The 18,785-nt window shown below is 48.7% G+C and overlaps 1 protein-coding gene across 2 annotated transcripts in view; it reads left to right on the top strand.

The window, feature by feature from the left end:
* Window positions 1-18,785, top strand: part of DPYSL3 (dihydropyrimidinase like 3) — a 103,538-nt gene that overhangs the window by 42,797 nt on the left and 41,956 nt on the right. The window contains exon 1 of one of the 2 annotated variants that reach the window (XM_036894637.2): window positions 4,367-4,514. The exons of the other annotated variant lie outside the window; for it this stretch is intronic. Coding sequence (XP_036750532.2) covers window positions 4,476-4,514 — 39 coding nt within the window. The 5' untranslated portion in view covers window positions 4,367-4,475. Of the gene's footprint in view, window positions 1-4,366; window positions 4,515-18,785 lie in introns of those variants that run through there. 2 annotated transcript variants of the gene reach the window in all.

Here is an 18,785-nt window from a genome sequence, read left to right as displayed (position 1 = left end):
AAGGAATGTATACAAATGTATTTTTGCCCTTCTCCCGATCCCGTTCTGCCCACAGTTTCCCGTATCTCAGGAAAATGTACATTCATCTTTTCAGTTGCTCAGGCCAACGAATTTAATGTAATTGTTGTTTCCTCCTCTTCTCATGTCCTGGTCAAATCCATCTTCAGGTGCTGTTGGCTTAACCTTGAAATATGTCCCATATCTGACCATTCCTCACCGCCCCCCTGCCCCCCGCACCATTTGGCTCACACTACCGTCATCTCGCCTGGCTTTCTGGGGCCCCGTATGAACAATTCTGGCCCAGCCTCCAGACACCAGAGTGGCTTTGACCTCCCCGCCCCGCTCTATTTATCCTCAGTGCACTTGCTGCCATTTTAAACATAATATTTTTGTTTTTTTTTTTTTTTTTTTACTCTTGACTTGTCCCTGTCCTAGATTCTGAGCTTAAAGAGGGCAGGGATTTTGTCTGTTTTATTCAAATATTTGTATCAGTAGTGCCTGGGCACCCATAATAGGTACTCAATCAGTATTAGGTGAATGAATTAATAAGTCATCACAAATACTAATACATCGCTAATAATAAGACCATCATTTTAGAGATTAGGAAGCTAAGGCTCAGAAAGTTGAAGTGATCTGATCATGGTCAAAAGTAGGAACTGGGTGAATTGGAATATAGACTGAGGTCCCTCTACGTCCAAGTCTGCTCCTTTAACAGTGCACCTTTCCGGGTTCTAGTCCACAGCATCCCCTCTGAATGCAATTTCACTTTTTTCCAAGACGTTCTTTACGCGAACACAAGGCTCTTGCTTGTTTCCTGTGCTGCGGTGCTCTCCTCTCAGACGACGGCTCTCTAAGCAGTGCTCAGTTCCCAGAACTATTCTGCTGAGCGATTCTCTGGCCTGTGTGTTGCCCTGAAATTTTGTGACTGTGCCATATTACTGAGGTGATTCCTTACCATCTTGACTTCACCTGCTCTGAAATCTAAAATCAGGAAACCCTAAGAAGCCTAAGAGCAGCAAAAATAGATATTCTTAAATCTAGATTCTAACCACATTTCCTTAGTTAAAGGAAAGTTCTTATTTTATCTATTTACTCTTTATTCAAACACAATTTAAAACATTCTTAGATACACTTACCTAATAATTACTGAGCAGTTTCTGTGGGTGAGGCCCTGTTTCATACACTCAGGATATAGAAGTAAACAATATGGGCACATTCCCTGCCCTCAAGGAACTTAAATTCTAATGATGGGGAGAAGGACAGTGTTTACTAATAAATTAATATGTCATGTGGTGAAAAGTTGCATGAAGATCATTAATGCACAGAAGGGGCCCTGTTAGTGCCAGGCAGTACTCTCGAATAAGGGGAGGAAGTTCCATGGGACCTGGGACATTTCCTAGCACCTAGGAAATGAACAGTGGGTGGTAACCCCGAAGTAAATACTGTGTGAATATTGTGAGAATGAGTGAGTGAGGGTAGAGAGCTCAGTTAGGGGGTCACTGCAGGACTGTAGGTGAGACACAGGAGGAAGCTTTGCACACTGAAAGAGCAGATCAGACTTGTCAAATGTCAAAAAGAATACAATGTGGTAATGAGTTTGATGTCCTTTATTCAAGGGGAAAGAAAGCACAGATTGGGGGAGCACAGTGCCTCCTCCCAAGCCGGGCCACACTACTCCTAAGGGGTTTTAGGCAAGAGCGAGTTTTACAGAGAGTTGGGAGAGGCAACAGAAAACAGGGAATGACTGGCTGGGAGGCCTGGCATCTCCTTATGGGACTCGCAGGGCCTTTCTTCTAGGGTAAGGTAAGCCAGCTAAGCTGACTTGGAGAGTGATGACCGGTATGTTAGGCTTCCTGGACAGGTGTTCCTCATACGTGGGCTGACTTAGGTCAGCCAGGCACTGAGGCAGCCTCCTTTTTGTGGGTCCCATTGTATGACTTTATCAATATGGATTGATAAAAGACAGAACCACTAGCAGTTCTTGACAGATTGGATATGGAATGCAAATTGGATGGACTGAAGAAGAGAAGACAAGGATGATGCCAAGTCTTGGGCCTGAACAACTAGAATAAAATAGCTTTGACTGAGGTATGAAAGTCTACCCATGTGGTAAGTTTGGTGGCCAAAAGTTTCTTTGGGACCACAAAATAAGTGTCTCTTTATCCTTTTCCCTCTCTCATAGTTTCCTGAGATACCTAAAGCCAAGCACTGCTATGTGTCCAAGGAAAACCCATTCAGAGTCATTCTACTGTGGAAAACACCCCTGCTGGTTCCCCTCCCCACTCTCTTGGCTAGACACAGAGGCATCTTGTGTTGATGGCTGCCTTTCTTATTCCTGGAATAAAAAAGCCAAGGAAAGCTTTTTCCTTCAAACTCATCTGAGACACTTTATTTTGACTTAAGAAAGAAAAAAGATGATTGAAAGGGACAAAAGAGAGAAAAATAGTGTTTGTTGTACATTTCTGTTTATGGCAACAGCTTGAACCGATTAACTGGTTATGCAGTTACAAACATGGTTTATCACCAGTCTGATCCCAAGAAACACATCACAAGTCCTAAGCTCCGTGACCTCTTGCATGCAAACCTGACCTCAGAGTTAACCAAGTCTTGTCATTTGAAACACACACACACACACACACACACACACACACACACACACAAAATCATCAAGTGATCAAAATATGATATAAATCTATTTAGTAGAGAATGTTCTGGATGATAACGACAGTAACAGAGGAGATAACCTGGATGCAAGGAAGGCAAAGAAACCCATGAAATAAAAAAAATAAGAAGGTGCTAGTATTTCTTTGGGATTTAAATATCTCATTGCATTTCTTAAGAATTTACAAGATCCTGTCCAGCAAGGTTGGGGCAAAATCTAAAAATCTATGGGAAAGAGAGCTCTGCAGGGTTTCATGGTGTGTAGTTAATTCTCTTTTTTACCCAGTTCTAAATATAATCCTGTTCATTTGCATGCCAATCCCCAGAATGCTTTGTAGTTTCACAACTCTTGGCTAGTGGTCTCCGCATAAGAACAAAGAAAAACGGTCAGGGCGTGCCTTTGGCTTCAGTCTCCCCCCAACCGCAACCCCAACCGTGCTTTGCAAAAGAGGACGGAGCGGTGACCTTTGGCTGGCATTCATCCTCCCAGCCAAATATCACAGAAATAAAGTGGAGCCCGCCGTGAACTCGCCTGCATTCAGTCCAGTTACCCGTGAATAACCGGAAGCTGGGGTTAACTCACTGGGAGGCAGGTTTTCAGGGGGTCCTAGCGTGTGTGCCCTTTGATTATGTGACCACGCTGGTTCATTTCAGGTTTGTGGGAACCGAGGCTGGAGTTTTCCGTACCCTCTTTCTGCAGATGCTTTTATATAGCTTCTCTATTGCAAAGTAAGCCTTCAATTTAATGAAAAGATGTCCACAAGTGTGGTCAGTGTCCGCCCTTACGTAAGTGGGAACTCAAGATCCCTAACGGTCATGCTTAGTGACCGGAATCCCTGTTTAGTGGGGCCTGAGGGTCGACAGCTGAGGAGTGGGGATGGTGGGAGACTCGTCTCGAGAGGTTTTATGTTTGCATGCCAGGCCGTTTTTGTTATTCGGATGGCGTGTTGGGATAATTTGCCAGAAGACCTGAGCCCCCCACCCCACTCCCACCTGCACTCGGCCTCCTCCAGGTGGCCCCCCAGGCGTCCCCTGGCCCCTTGCTTTGGCGGGGAGCGTAAGGACAACACATCCCGGCGCCGAAAGGCCGTGTGCTTGCGCCTCGTAACACTCCGGCCTTCATCCGCCAGCCCTGCCCGAAGGGAAGCGCGGTCGCGCGGCCCGGTCCCGGCTGCGTCCCCCGCCATGCGCGGGGCCGTCCCCCCTGCTGCGCGAGCTGCCCGGCCTCCGCTCCCGGGGCGGCCGCCCGGCTCGCCCTCCGCCTCGGAGGCCGGGTGGTGTCCGAGGCCGTCTCGCGGTTGCCGTGGGCGCGGCCCTCCGAGCGCGGGCGGCCGCCTCGCGTTCCCCGGTCTCGGGCCGGGCGGCCGCCGGGCTGCGCGGAGCCCCACCGCGCCCGGCCTCCCGCGGGGCACGCCGACGGCGCACGGCAGGCGGGCGGCCGGGGCGAGGCCGGGAGGGAGGGAGGCGCGGGCGCGCCCCGGGGCTGCGGTGGCCCCGCCCCGAGCGGCCCCGCGCGCCCCCTGGCGGCCGCGGGCAGGGAACCCGCAGGGACCGGAGGGGGAGGGGCCGCGGCCGCCGTCCTGCCGCCCGGGTCCCCGCCGCGCCGCCAGGGGGAGACCCCGGGCTCGGTCGCCAGGGAGGCGGGGGCGCGGCGGCCGGGCCGGGGCCGGGAGCCCGGCTATTGTCTCGGGCGGGGTGGGCGGGGCGGGGCGGGGGGCGGCGGCCGGCGCGCGCGCTCCACCTGATCCGGGCGCCGTGCGCGCGGGCGGGAGCCGGGCCGGCGGGAGGCAGCCGCTGCAGCCGCCGCCGCCAGCATGTCCTACCAGGGCAAGAAGAACATCCCGCGCATCACGGTGAGTCGGCGCCCCGGGGCCCCCGGGACGGACGGGCACCGGGCTCTGTGCGGCGGCGGGCGGCGGTCGCCACGCGGACGGAGCGACCGGGGATGTGGGGAAAAGAAAACAAAGAGGACACCCGAACAGTGGCGCGGGGAACTTGGGATTATTTGTCCGCCCTCCCACCACCCTGTGGTTTCCAGATAACGCAGGGCTCGCGCTCTCCTGGACCCCGCGCACGGGGGGTGTCGGTGTGCGCCGCCCCCGCGAGGGGTGCTTTTTGTTTAAGGTTCCTTTTGGCGGGGCGGGGTATGGAGAGATGACACCTTCCCCCAGGGGTGCCTGGGGGCCCGACCGCGCCCCTCTCCTAGCGCCAGCCCAGTGCCTCTGTCCCCGCGCCGCGAAGGTGCTGGGGTGTCTGGACCATCTGTCCTCACCTAGTCCCCTTCTCGCCTCTTTTCACCCCGATTCATATTTGGTGCGTCATATTCGGAACTGGACATGGCTGTAGCGGGAATGACCAACTTTTTTTTTGCCCTTGATGCATTTTACAGTTTTCAGGTCTGTTTTCTCCCTTATCCCAAGAAAGGCTGTTTATAGAGCATATTTGAGTTTGCGGTCGCAGGCGCACGCTGTGTGCAGGTCGCGTCCAGCTGCCATTGTGTGCAAAACCCAGCCACCCGCCCGGAGGGTGTCAGATGCGCTTTGGCCATCGCCTAGGGCGGGGTGGAAGGGGAACGTGCCAGTGTCAGGTACGGAAGCCGCATCTTCGCCCGCGTCTAGCAAGGAGCTCTCGCTGCAAAATGCCGCGCCCTGGTCCGGTATTTCTCCGGGATGCGCTGGAATGATGCCCCCGGATGGAAGGGACAGTCTGGGATGGGCATTCAAAAAGAGCAAGGACAGAAAGCCACTGACACTGGTTTAGCACGAAGCAGTGCGGTTGTGCTTTGTAGTGAATGGGGGTGTGTGCGCGTGTGTGTAGTGGGGGAATGGGTGGCTACTCCATCTTTGCAAGGCGAACAAAGGAAGTGATCAGCTGGCCCCTGGGGGCTCGGCAGCCGCCCTAGGCTGAGCTGTACCTGATACTGTAGTGAATTTGCCGGATCCGCCAGGTGTTTCTGTGGGCCGGAGTCTCTGCACTTACCCGTTGTGCTTGGACCAAACACCCTGGTGGGCTTGCTTTTGCCATGCGGGACCTTACTCTCTGCAGGCAGGAGGTGCGGTTTACTGTGAAGTGGCTTATTTCTGTGGCAGCACCCTACCTTCTTTACGCATCTGAGCTTCACCCCACACAAGTACACTCCACCTCTGCCTGCTGCCCACCTGGTCCCAGGGAAGAAACTACCTAGGGAGAAGAGTTGGAATGGATAGGGCTTCTCGTGCCAGGTGCAGGTGTTGGGTTTAAACCCGTCCTCCTTTACCACTGCCTGACATCAACCGACCTCACGTTAATGAAGAAACGTGGGTTTTCTACAGTGCACAATGTTTTCTCAGTGCCAGTTGACTTTGCAAAGAGGTGTGGAAGAAAGTATCATTTAAAAAAAGAAGGCCGATAGCAACAAAAACTCAATTTTTATACTTATTTCCCTAACAGAGGGATGAATCCCAGGTCCCTAGCTATTAACACATGCAGCAGGTATGCAGCATTTATGCCGCTTGCTCTACATCTTGTACGCATTTGCCAATTCTCCTGTGTGGGATAAGCAGATTTTTTTTTCCCACCCTTGTTTGAAGACCGCAGTGGTTCTTCTTAAGGTTCGAGGGCCACGCCCGTTCTTCTAGGTAACGTTTAAGTCACCTTTTAGGATAGGACAGAAACAGAGATGTCGCTCTGATAACTTGCCTTAGGAGCCGCCCTGAATGTGGCTGTGCCCTACCGCCAGGGCCAGGCTTGCAGGGTCCCCTTTTGTTCCTGTTAGGATGGTCTCCCCTGGGGGGCAGCCTTCCTGCGTGTGGGGCGTGGTGCTGCATAGCAGCCTCTGCCTGGAAGCTGGGGCTGTCGTCTCCAGCGGCTGTGACGGGAATGGACCGTGGTGGTGAATTTCTCCAAGCTAGCTCGCCTTGCATTCATTGTTGAAAGGGGTCTCAGGTGGTGGGGAGAAGACGGGCACGGCAGGAGGCGGGTATTGTCTTTGGGGTCGGGGAATCCATTTGTAGATTTTTCTCATGCTTTGTATTTCTGTGAACAAGGTTCCTATTTTAGAATAGAATATTTTTGTATATTTGCCTGTCTGTAGATGTTTATGGTTACACATTACAAGGATGCAGGTACTCTTTCTAGATATAGTTAAAAACAGAAAAAATATGAACACAGATAGACATACACAGAAAATATTATTTAAAATCTTTAGTATAACAGATATTCCCTACTGTCAATTCTAACATTTTTTAAATGCTGAGATTATGGTATTCGTTTTCTATCTTCTCTGTATTCCTTTCTGTGAAGGCTGCCCCACCCAGCAGCTGAAATGTCGCTAATCTGAGAACCGATGGGGGCAGTCTTCTTGCCAGGCACCCTTTGCCTCCCCAGGCAACGCCCACTGCCACAATTTGGAGGCCACAGTAAGGTTTTGTTTGTTTTTCTTTCTACCTATTTTTTTCCTTCCCTCCTGAGACTAAAGCCTTCTTACTACCATGTGTTTATTGGTTTTCTGGAGGGAGGGTTTCTCTGTAGCTGGTAGAACTGGCTGGAGCTTCCCCTGTGAGGAGGTCAGGCCTCACATCTCGTTCCTTCTCAGGTCACTGTGTGCGTGACCTGTACGGTCTACCTCAACCCCAGCCCTGGTGTCTAAATGTCAAACACTGGCGGTTTGGGTGGTTCGGCAGGTCAGAGCCGGGACATTGTCTTGTCATTCACTTCTGTGTCCACTGTCTAGCGCACAGCTTAGCACATAGATGCCTGTGATCATCAGTTAAAAAACGAATTGGAAATTGTTCCTAATAAGAGTAACTCACACCTATTGAGTGTTTGTGTCGGTTGTTGTGCTGTGTGTCTTGCATGCATTGTCTCGTTTAATCCTAGAGTCAACTCAGTTCTTATCTGACTTCACAGCCTCAGCTTCCCTGGTACCATGTGAAGCAGAGATTTTGAAAGGTGGGGTTAAAGACCTCCAGAAGCCCCTCTAGGAGACACATCTTAGAGAACTGGCCTTGTGCAAATCCTAATTGGATTTCTGTAAACGGTATCTTGTAGGTAATGCATTTCCGCTGCATGAAGGTCGGCCTGTATGTGTGTGATGTTTGTGGGGAGACATGACCTCAGACAGGAGGACGACCAGGAGGGAGTGGTCTTAGGCTGGCAGTCAGGACGCCGTGATTTTCCTTGAAGGGCGTGATTGTGGGGGCCGTGGGAGTTGTTCGTTTCGGAGGGGAGGTGGAGGGGCCTCATGAACCAGAGGAACACCCAGACCTGGTCTGGGGGCCCCAAGCCAGGCCAGAACCTGGGGGGGGCACAAGTGCAGCGCCCCTGGATCTGTGCCTTCTTCTGTTTCAGGGTCACTTTGGGTCGGGAGGAAGTATTAGCAGACGGGGGCCTCGAGTTTGGGAGCCCAAAGGAGGAGAAGTCACCCAAAGCCAGCTCTGTCCCTGTAAGGCCCCGTGGTGGGAAGGCCCCAGTGAAACACAGAGGGGGAATGTCAGAGACCCAGGAACTCAGAGACCCAGGAACGGGGCGCGTCCTAGATACCTTATCATGGAAATCCCGGCCCAGGGGCCTGGGTGTTCATTTGCTGCTTTATATTTTGAGCAGGTGTGTGGTGATTCGCAGCCAGGTCATCCTTCTTTCTCAAACACTAACAAAAGCATCAGGTGTATAAAGAGCTCTGGCTAATAGTAGCTGTGACAGAGCCGGCTGAGCCCTTGGGCGAATTCTGGAGAAACAGATTTCCTCAGAGAATTCAAGTCTGCGTGGTAGAACTGTCAGTTTATAAATAAAAACTCCCCCCTGCTTATCTCACTGACTCTTGCAAGGCTCAAATGAGGTGAACAGGAAAGCGCTCAGTGAATCCCGCTGTGTTCATGATGGGGGACACTGATTCATTTATAAAATCCTAAGTTCTTTGGGATGTGGAAATTAATAAAGGACTGACACTTGACAACGGTCTGGGTTAGAAAGAGATGACTTAGGAAATGAGTTTTTTAATACAAGTTTTCAAAAACAAAGAAAAAGTGAAGCACGGTGTTACACAAAAACTTTTTTTCTTGCTTTAGTTATATTAGTGTTCCTCACAATTAGGCTTGTCTTTCATTTTTGACAGTCTGATAGAGGCCTTCGGATTTCGATATAGAGATTCTCCCTTAACCTAAATGAAAGATGTTTCCTTATTTAGTTGAACTGTATTGTTTTTTAGTCATGATCAGCTTCTAGCCTAGAGCGACACAGGTTATGAATACTCTTTCTAGCAATTTTCTCACCACTCCCTGTTAGTGGCATTTCTTCGGTCCTGTCTCTTCAGCTGGAAAAAATAAAGTTGAATTTGAGAAAGAACAAAAAAGCCCTTCATATCCTAAAGGCCCCTGTGTTCCTTACCTATTGACACATTTCATAGAACTGTTCATGTTTTCTTAATTACATTTACAAAATGAACAAAATGTTTACAACAGTAGGAATATCTCCTTAGGATGGGTATGTGCCTCTCCTTGATTAGATCCGTGCTCTTAACGGTAAAAGGACTGGAAATTTGAATGTGCCGTCGCCTCTCGAGGTGGGTGTTAGTCGGAGGCCGGAACCGCTCTCAGATCTGCTCCCATGTTCTGTAAGCGAACGGGGAACAAATGAGGAGAACCCAGGACAGCCCAGAGCAAGATTCCTCTATTTTCAGACGCTTCTGCAATGAAACCACTCTCTCAACAAGCTCAATATTTTTGTCTAGTTCACCATATGAAATACACCAAAAAAAATTGGTAGAATAAGTTGAGCTTCTTAACATGGCCTCTTCTTTTAGTCCTTGTATCTACGTGGAGTGCATTATATGAACTGCTTCTCTTAAGGCTTTTTAATTAGATTGTAGGGAGCTCAGGGGCTGGAAAGATGGGACCGAGCAAAGTGGAGCTGTTCTTAATAACTTCCATTTACTTTGGCGCCTTAGCACAAACTGCGTGGACCACTCACCTGACCCACAACGACTCCTCTAGCTACAGTGATTAGCCATCGTTTTGGCTTCTGGACAGAGGCTCAGAGAGGTTAAGCAACTTGACTAAAGTTACCCAGCTGGAAAAGGAAGCTCCCGAGATTGAGCCCTCCAAATGTGAGTTACATTCATAGGCAGGAAAGCAGTAATTCCATATCCACAGGTGACTGTCACTGCCCCATCACCCCCAGCTGCCCACCGCACCTATTAGTTCCCAAACGGTGGTCAGTGTTCATGGGGGGGACGGAGTGCGAACGGCGTGGCCAGACCTGTCCCGTCACCATTGGAAAATAACTGAATGCATGTCCTTCAAACGGGGATTCGGGGGTCGCTCTGCCAGCTGTCCGAGTTAGCTTCTGGCTTCGGCCCCGGAGCATGTACGAGTGTGGGGTGGAAGGACAGATGCTATTTTTCTGCGTTGCATAAGTGTAGATCTGGGTCCAAAGCCCCTTCTCGCTCTCTGTCCGTGTCCTCTTCTCAGACAGAGAAGAAGCCGGGCAGAGGAACACAGGACACACCCAGCACGCTCGCCAGCTGGGGAAGCTCCATCTGACATGGTCCAGGAGCCTCTCGGGGCATCCGGGATCAAAGGACACAGTTCTCCTGCCTTAGTCTGTCTCTCTCTCTTTTTATTTTCCCGTGGAAGTCCTGGACAATGAAATAGGAAGGATAAAATGAGATTCTATTTTTTAAAAAAGGAGTTCCTCTGACAGGTAGAGCCAAGGAGCCTCTGGCCTTATTACTCGGGATGGAAGACAAGCCTGGGGCGGCCTGCCCAGGCCTCTAATTTATGTATGACTTTGGGCAAATCCTTACTCCCCCTCTCAGATTCTGCATCTGTCAAATGAGGGCATTGGACTAGATGCTCCCCAAGGTCCCTGCCAGTGCTCGTGACCCTGAGAGCTTTTATTTATTGCCTGTTTTCTCCAGCCCTCCCCATCTTGTTCTGCACTCACAGAGAGGGGGTCCGAGCCCCTCCCACTGCCCACCAGGGAGGGGAGCCCAGTGAGGGATGGAGGAGAGCTGTAGTTGCCGGCGTACACTCGGTGCCACCAGGCAGCGTCTCTGTTGAATACAAGAGTCCTTGGTTGCTTTTTACACTTAAAATCTCAGCCTTTCTTCTCGTCCAGAGGGTGGACTTGGTTAATAGACTCTGTGCAGAAGACACGTGGGATGATGAGGACTGATGGGTCCCTGTCCTTAGCAGAGCCTTAGTACTGCTTCGAATGAGTGTTACTAAAGTGATACCATGATTCATTTGTGGGCACATAGGATCTCTCTTTTGGATAAGGGTGCCATTGATAGGGACACAAAAGGGACACTTGCCCCAAATCCAGACTGGCAAACAAACCAGCAAACCAGCGGAAAACAGCTCCCGGTCTGGAGCTGCTCACCAAGCTCCTTTCAGTTGCTCTTGCTCGTGTTATAAATGTGATGGCTGCCGTCCAATGGAAATACCCCGTCCTCAAAGGCCAGATAATGCCGCGGACACTCCATGAGGCAGGGGTGGTTTTTGTTGTGTTACCAGTGAACCTCCAGCGCTTAGTCTTTGGCTGGCACATATTAAGCCCCTTGTCAATATTTGTTGAATGAATAGATACATTTAACACTTACTTTGCAGGAATAATTTGAGGCGAGAAGACGACTGGAACAGGTTGCATACATTGGCACTTGTCCATCACCTGCCTTTCACCAACAACTTTCTAGAATATTAACATCTAAGAGATAAGGCCCGGCACTAAGTGACCAGCATAGGACCCCTGGGCCAAGAGCGACAGGACGGCCCTGGAGCAGGAGACGCAGAGTTAACTGCCAGCTGGGACCTGACGGGCAGACGTTCCAGGCAGTCCATCCATCATTTGCACTTTTTCTCCTCAGGCGTCCCTTCCTCTCCTTCATCCAAATTCTGCTTCCAGCCTGTTTCTCAGCCTGTTTCAAGGGCCTACCTGGGTACTTCTTGCTTGCAAACAGGCCCGTTATTTCTCTTACTGCAAATGATTTAAAAGAATTAGTAGAGACCCTTATGCCTTCTTTCAAATAGAGAAGATTGCCACCCTGACTTTGTGAACCAGGATCTAACATGCATCCTGACTGAGGCTTCTTTCTGCCTCTGCACGAAAGCACACGTTGCTAGAGTTACGAGCAGCAGTTAGATGGGCCAGACTGCGTTTGGGTGGCAAACTGCCTTTCAGAGAGCTTGGTTAGGGAGCAGCCCAGCTCCTGTCCCCTGTTCAGGTCAGCCGTCTAAAAGGAACGTGTGTGTTTTCTCCAAGATGTTCAGTCCCTCATCCCATTGCATCCGCCAGCTTTCTCTGGGCTTATATCTGGAGCTATTCCTGTTATTAGCTTTAATTCTGAAATTTATTCTTTGGTTTGAGGGGTGGGGACAGTTGTACTTAAAGCACATTTTACCACAGAGCTTATCTGTGGCTGTAAGCCATACAGTTACGGTCTCAGTGACCCATCTGTGATACGAACTACTAGGTCCTCTCAGAAGGAGCAGCTGTAAGGAAAAGTAAAGTGGAGCATTAAAGTATATTCATGAAACCTAAAACCTTAGGCCAACAAATATTGACAAGGGGCTTAATATGTGCCAGCCAAAGACTAAGCGCTGGAGGTTCACTGGTAACACAACAAAAACCACCCCTGCCTCATGGAGTGTCCGAAAGCACTCGAGATACTGGATGTATTATAATGTGTCTCATATAATCAGAGGTAATAAGAGCATTTTTCCATTTTTAATTGAATAAATATTTATTGATTATAGGGTCTGGGGCCTGGCACTGTGATGCTTATCACAGGAACATACAGGAAAACATCTAGGAAACATCCCGGAATGTACAGGAAAAAATGTGTTTAATAATAAGAATTAACATTTATTATATCTTGTAGTAAGTGCTTTTTAATCATCATCTCATGTAATCCTCAAAATAACTCAATCAGGTAATGGATTTCCAACTAGGTCTTCCCATTTTATAGATGATCAGGGAATTTGCCTTAAGACAACACAAGCCATAAGCGTGGTTGGAGCCAATTCAGACTTGCTCAGGAGTCCACGTTCTTAACCCCACAGGATGGTACGAACTAAAATTCTGCCTTTTGTTACCTTCTCCCACCTCCAGGGTCATGAGACATTAGTTTAAATGGGAGTTCACTTATTTCAAGTCCGAGTGTAAGTCCTTCTCTGCACCTGTTTCCTGGGAGGCAAGTTCAGGTTGTGAGAACTGCAAAGAGCGAGTCGGTCGGTGCCCTTTGTGTGGGGGGCTGGACTCAGAAGTGCTGCCCGGGTCCGGGAATTCTCCAGCCTTCTCATTACGGGCCACTTTGCCTCCAGTCATGACCAGAGCAGTGCTCCACACTATGGTATTTACACAGCAAGCTTGCCAGGGAAGTGACCACCACCCTTAGCCCCAGAGGCGATTTTAGGATATTTTGCATTGAATTAGCAGAAGTAGCAACAAGGGGTTCTACTTGGATTTGAAAGCCACCCTCTCGTTCCATACCCTATACTGCACACCCCTACTTCTTATTAAATCCCAAGCAAGACTCCACTGTGGCTCTGTGAAATTCAGAGATTATTTTAGTCAAGCCTTGCATCGTGGATGAGGAGACTGAGACCCAAGTGGGGCTGGATGAGTTAGAGCTGCTTCTGTGGTCTGGTTTACTCTAGGGCACTGAGATTTTAAAGTGGAGTAGCAGTTTTTTTCCCAGTTTCCAAAAAAATAATGCCCCATACAAATGATAGTTACAGAAAACCAAACGAACTAATTTTTAATTGTTTTTTTAATACAAATAAGCTACCATGAAATTACTCGGAGGTAGCCACTGTAACCTTGATGAGTACACCCGCCTAGAATTTTTTCTTAGGACTGTATGTGCCATTTATTAAAATGGTGCCACATACTGTTCATGCCGTTTCATGTCCTGCTTTTCATTTCTCAATATATTACGACCTGTTTCCATATTTCAAATGTTCTTCCATAATGTAATTCTAAATATCTATATATTATTATCCCAGTACTTGGGAGGCCTGGTTAAAGTAAGCCATTTTGTTTGAATTTTTTTGTTTGCTTCCGTGATCTCGGTCTTAACCGCAAAAGTGGAATGATGGATTCATTTCCGGTTGCTGCCCTGTAGTTGAGCTGTAGGATGAGAGGTTGAGTCACTGCCCAGAGGGGCTCAGCTCTTGATCGTCAGACTGTAGATGTGAATCCCAGGATCCTTAGTCATGTCATTCATCTTCACTGCAGTTGCTTGGGCGGTTGTACCGTTTTCCATGGAAAACTCTTCTTTCCCTCGGTGTTGCCTTCTCTCCAAAGAGTGCGGCTGTCTTCTCCCTGCCACCCTTACCCCCTTGTCTTGCTGAAGGTGCTGACATTTGCAAAGGTGCCCGGCATCTTAGGGCCTGAAGCTACACAGCTGGAGGGCAAACATGCCCGGTTCTCCCCCCAACAATGGCTTAACCTATAAGCTTGGAAGCTGGTTTTAATTTTACATTTTCCGTGTTTGTGTGTGTTTATTTTTAAAGCTTTAACCCCCCCTCCACCCCCCGTAATTCTATCGGGGAGACCTTTATTTGAAACCATACACTCTTTCCCTCAAAGCCAATTTGTGCCCCAAGTCTTGATGAGATTACTTTGTTTGGGGATATTGATAAATTCAGAGTGGGTTTCTGGTTTATCCAACTAAATTGGTCGAAATCACGGCCTTTCGGAGAGGGCTTTAAACAACTCAGAGAGTTTTAAAGCAATTGAATTTAAATCCTCTGTTTATAGAGTCTTCATCATAGGTTTGTTTTACAAAGAGGGTGTATTTTGTTTTGTTTTTATTTGTTACTTCATTGCAGGCTGTAGCTCAGACTTTGCTGTGAGGAATTAATGGGAAAAGCTTCCCTGTGTGTTCAGTTAAGGGCAGGAAGGGAAATGAGGGGTCCATGATTCCAACCCCTTCATTTTAATGATCAAGAAAATGTGGGTCAAAGAGAGAAAATAATTTGCTCAAGATCATATAGCAAAATAGTTATTTAAGAAAATGAGGCCTAGGATCACTTTTCCTTGCTTTAGTTCAGAGCTTTTCTCACACTTTTTTTTGTGCAAAATGGGAGTATAAGTCCAGGGAGAGGAAGTCCCAAGGCAAATTACCTCTAAAACCAAAATCAGTCAAAGGGAGTAATAAAGTTTAAAACCCGGTTATTGTTTACAAAACTGCAGTCCGGCCCATCTCTCTCTCCTGCCCCAGCAGCCGCAAAACCGGCCCTCCCCTCCCCTCTCGGGTACCGATGAGCCCTCCTGGTCCAGGTAATTGCCCACCGACATGGAGAAGACCTTCTCTCCACCCCTGAGGAATGATGCACATGCTCTAAAGCCACACTTCGTTCTGCCTCTGAACGCCTGTTGATACACAGATGTGCTAAAGCCAGGCGAGATATTCTGGAAATGTTACAATTTCACCCCGGGGAGTGTGAGGGTGTTTTATGGGCTCCATTTTGTCCCTTCGAAATTTAAGTCCTAACCCCCAGTATCTCAAAGTGTGACTGTATTTGGAGATAGGGTCTTAAAAGAGGCGATTAAATAAAATGAGGTCAGTAGGGTGGCCCTGATCCAGTGTGACTGGCTCTTGTGAGAAGAGATTAGGACACAGACACCTGTCCCCAGTGAAGCCATTTGAAGACACTGGGAGAAGACGGCCACCTGCCAGTTAAGCAGAGGCTTCAGGAGAGACCAACACTGCTGACCCCCTGGTCTCGGGTTTCTAGCCTCCAGAATTGTGAGAAGATAAATTTCTGTTATTTAAGATACCCAGTCTGTGGTCCTGTGTTATGGCAGACCTAGCGAACTAATACAGGGAAAGTTAAGAATAAAGACACTTAAAAATTCAAAACTTCGAATGTGGAAAGTATTCAATGAACAGAAAAGGGAAACCCAAATAATGAATATTTATAGGAAATTATGCCATGCCATAGCCAATACCTGCTGGCTTTCAGTCATAATTTTATATATGCCATCCCATCCCATCCTTATAATGTTCCTAGATTATAGTACTTGCCCCATTTGACAGATAAACTGAAGCTCAGCAAGTTGATTCATCACACAGTTAGTAATGAACTGGTGGAGCTGCCTCCAAATTCCTCTCCTTGTCTGACTTGAAAACCCTCACTGCATACACTGTACTTCTTCCCTGTAAGGAAGTTCATCCAAGCTGTTCGGTAAACACGGTCACCAGGTTGCTTGAAATTGGGAAGAGACAATGTTCTCCAAAGTCTCAGTACCTGGAATCCACTTGACTGGTCAGACAGGAGTTATTTGGCCCCTGATTTTAGAATAAAAACAGGCATCAAGGAAGTTTTGAAAGATAATCAAGGTATTTGAGTCTCACTACAAAGTCTTATACCTTACATATACTTTATATATATGAAGTGACTTATTACCTTCCCGTGTCAGAACGGACAGCTCGGCAGACCAATCCGATGAATTAACGCTTGTGGAGATGGACCCCGGGCCCTGAAGAAATTGGGCCCATCAAAGGGGAATCGGTCACCCTGACTGGGTCACATTTGTTAACGCAGAAAACCAGACCACGCATCTGTAACGTGAGTGGGTGTGGAAGTGGTCTGTGCCAGAGTTTTACAATGACATATTTAACAGTATTTTCCACAGTAAGACCCGATAAATATGCATTCAACCAAAAAAGTCAGATTCACTTGAGCTGCTGGTAAACCCAGGTGTTGTCATACGGGAAATAGGAGGTGTTTTAAATATTGCACATAGATGGCTCTCTCGAGCTGTGTCCTCCCTGTTTTAAAGTTATGTGCTCTGTAATGCTTTAGTGTTTAGGGTAAACTTGGACTTTATTAATAAGGAAACACAGTCAGGTTAAGAGGCGGGCGGGCTTTGCGTTCGGCGCGTGTACTGGCCTTGAGGCCCAGCCCAGCTCGCCGGCGTCTGCATCGTCTTGCTGCAGGAAACCCTGACGTGCTCTTGGTGCGCCCACTCTGCCTACCTACAGGGTCATCTCCATGCACAGCCGGCCGATCTTTAAAAAATGTAAATCAGATCAAGTCACTCTCCAGGTCAAACTTCCGTTGTACTCGGAATGGAACTCAGACCCGGGCTCTCAAGGTCCAGCGTGGCCCGGCCCTGACTGTGTCTCTGGACTCCAGTCCTGCTGCCGCCCCTCAGTGGCTCGGCCTCAGCCATCCTCCCGTCCTGCTTTCTCCTGGACCTGCCGTGCTCATCTCCAGCTCAGAGCGGCTGTAGAAGCCTCTCCCTTGGGGTGGGGAGCAGCCCTTCCTGGGAGCAGTTCTTCTCTCGGCTGGCTTCCTCAGATCATTCAGAGCCCTGTTCTGCTGACAGCTGCTCAGGCCTTCTTGGAAAATCTAATCAGGAGGAATCCTAGACTCTTTCAAGCCTCGCTGTCCCCTTACTGTCTTACTGAATTTCACTTACCACTGTCGAAATTACTCTACTTATTTAATGGCTTACTTACCCGTTGCCTTTGCAGTACAGTGGCAGGGAGTAAATTTCATTCACTCTTGTATCCCTAGTACTGTGAACGGGAGGCACGTACAAACATTACGTGAAGGAGTGAATGGATAAATAAGTGAACTAATGAAAAGGCACACCGCTCCTTTAAACTAACGTGGTTTCCCTGGGGTTCAGTGATCTGGGGAGAGCGGTGCCAAGGAAACCCTTATCAGAAGGCGACAAAACCATCTGCCCCATGGGGTGTAAACTATCTGTGGTTGCACCTCTGTGGTTCCCCACTGTATCTCACCTTCATCAGATGGAATAATGAATGAAGGATGAAAAGACCTGGATACAAGGGACAAAAGTGTCAATGTGCACATGAAAACCGCCTGTGTCTACCATGACTTGAAGAGACTTGCGAAGGGGTAACTTGTTCGCCATTTTTTGGACACAATTTAATACATGTCAAAATGTCCATCTTGCTTTGGTATGTGCAAAACAGCTGCAACTGCGAACTTCTAGTCGCCACGCTTTTTAAAACATGTTGGAGCAGAGACACAGACACCTAATAAAGACTGTTTTTGAACTACTACAAAAGATTGTTTTCCTACTGTTCTAGAATGTTTATAAATAGTGGTCCTCGGGAAGAGAAGTGTAAGTGCCCTGGCTTTGCAGGTGGGAATGGAGTCCGCTGGCCTTCAGGCATGGGGAATGTATTCCTGTAATGTCAGCGCGGTATTTGCAAATAGACAGCAGTGCTGAGTACGTTCCAGAAGGCGCCTGCTGTGCAAGGCCTTAATGGAAGGCAAAGACACCTTCTGTTAAAGGATTAACTGCCCATTAGTTCTGGTCATTTTTAAGTGAAACCTCAATTGTGTTTATTTCTTGGGTTCCTTTTACTCAGAGTCTGCCTGACCTCTTGAAATCCTTGTTCTCAGAGCATCTGCAATTTTCTTCATCAATATAACTTGGAGAAATTTGGGGCCCAAGAGTCGGAGATAGCCACTGTGTTAATAACCACCCACCTATCAAAAAGAAAGCAGAATTGTGGGTATGCAGGCTTCTGGGCAGATTGAAGGCTGAGGAAGAGAATCCGTCTGCACCACTGTCTGCTGCTTGTGTCAAAAAAAAAAGCCAGAGAGAAGAGTGAACTCCATCCCCTCAGCTCCCCATACTACTCAGGAAGTATGTTTGGGTGCTTGTAGGAGGGTAGTTAAGGCATGCATGTACATAAAAAAAAAGAATGAAAATTCAAGCTACGTTTGGGGATAGAGGAGAGAGTGGCCAGGCATCCAGGTGAAAGGCGTTGGCCTGAGATTTCAGTCCTAGCTTTTTAAAGAAACCTGCACTTACTGAGCACCTATTGTGCATCAGAATTTGGGCTCACTCCTCACCTTGGTCCCTGGGGGCAGGTACTGTTCCCCCCCCTTGTACACCCAGGACTGTGTCCCCAAGGCTGGCCCCCACTGCATACTGCCTCCGCTTCTGCGGCACCGACTCACCCCTTGGGCTCTTAGTCGCAGAGTGAATGATGAGGCCTCTGCTCTCCTGCCCAGACCCAGCCTCCCGTGTCTGGACTCCAAGGCAGAGCGAACCGAGGAACATGTCTGGTCTTTGACGTGGCCCCGTCCTTCCCGTGGCCACTGCAGGGGCCCTTCCTGCAGCAACGTGGTGGGAGCCGCCAGCATCGCTGC

Source organism: Manis pentadactyla, chromosome 13, assembly GCF_030020395.1.
Source record: "Manis pentadactyla isolate mManPen7 chromosome 13, mManPen7.hap1, whole genome shotgun sequence".
Lineage (NCBI taxonomy): Eukaryota > Metazoa > Chordata > Mammalia > Pholidota > Manidae > Manis > Manis pentadactyla.
The sequence above is the reverse complement of the archived record's forward strand: the minus strand, read 5'-3'. Positions and strand labels throughout refer to the sequence as shown.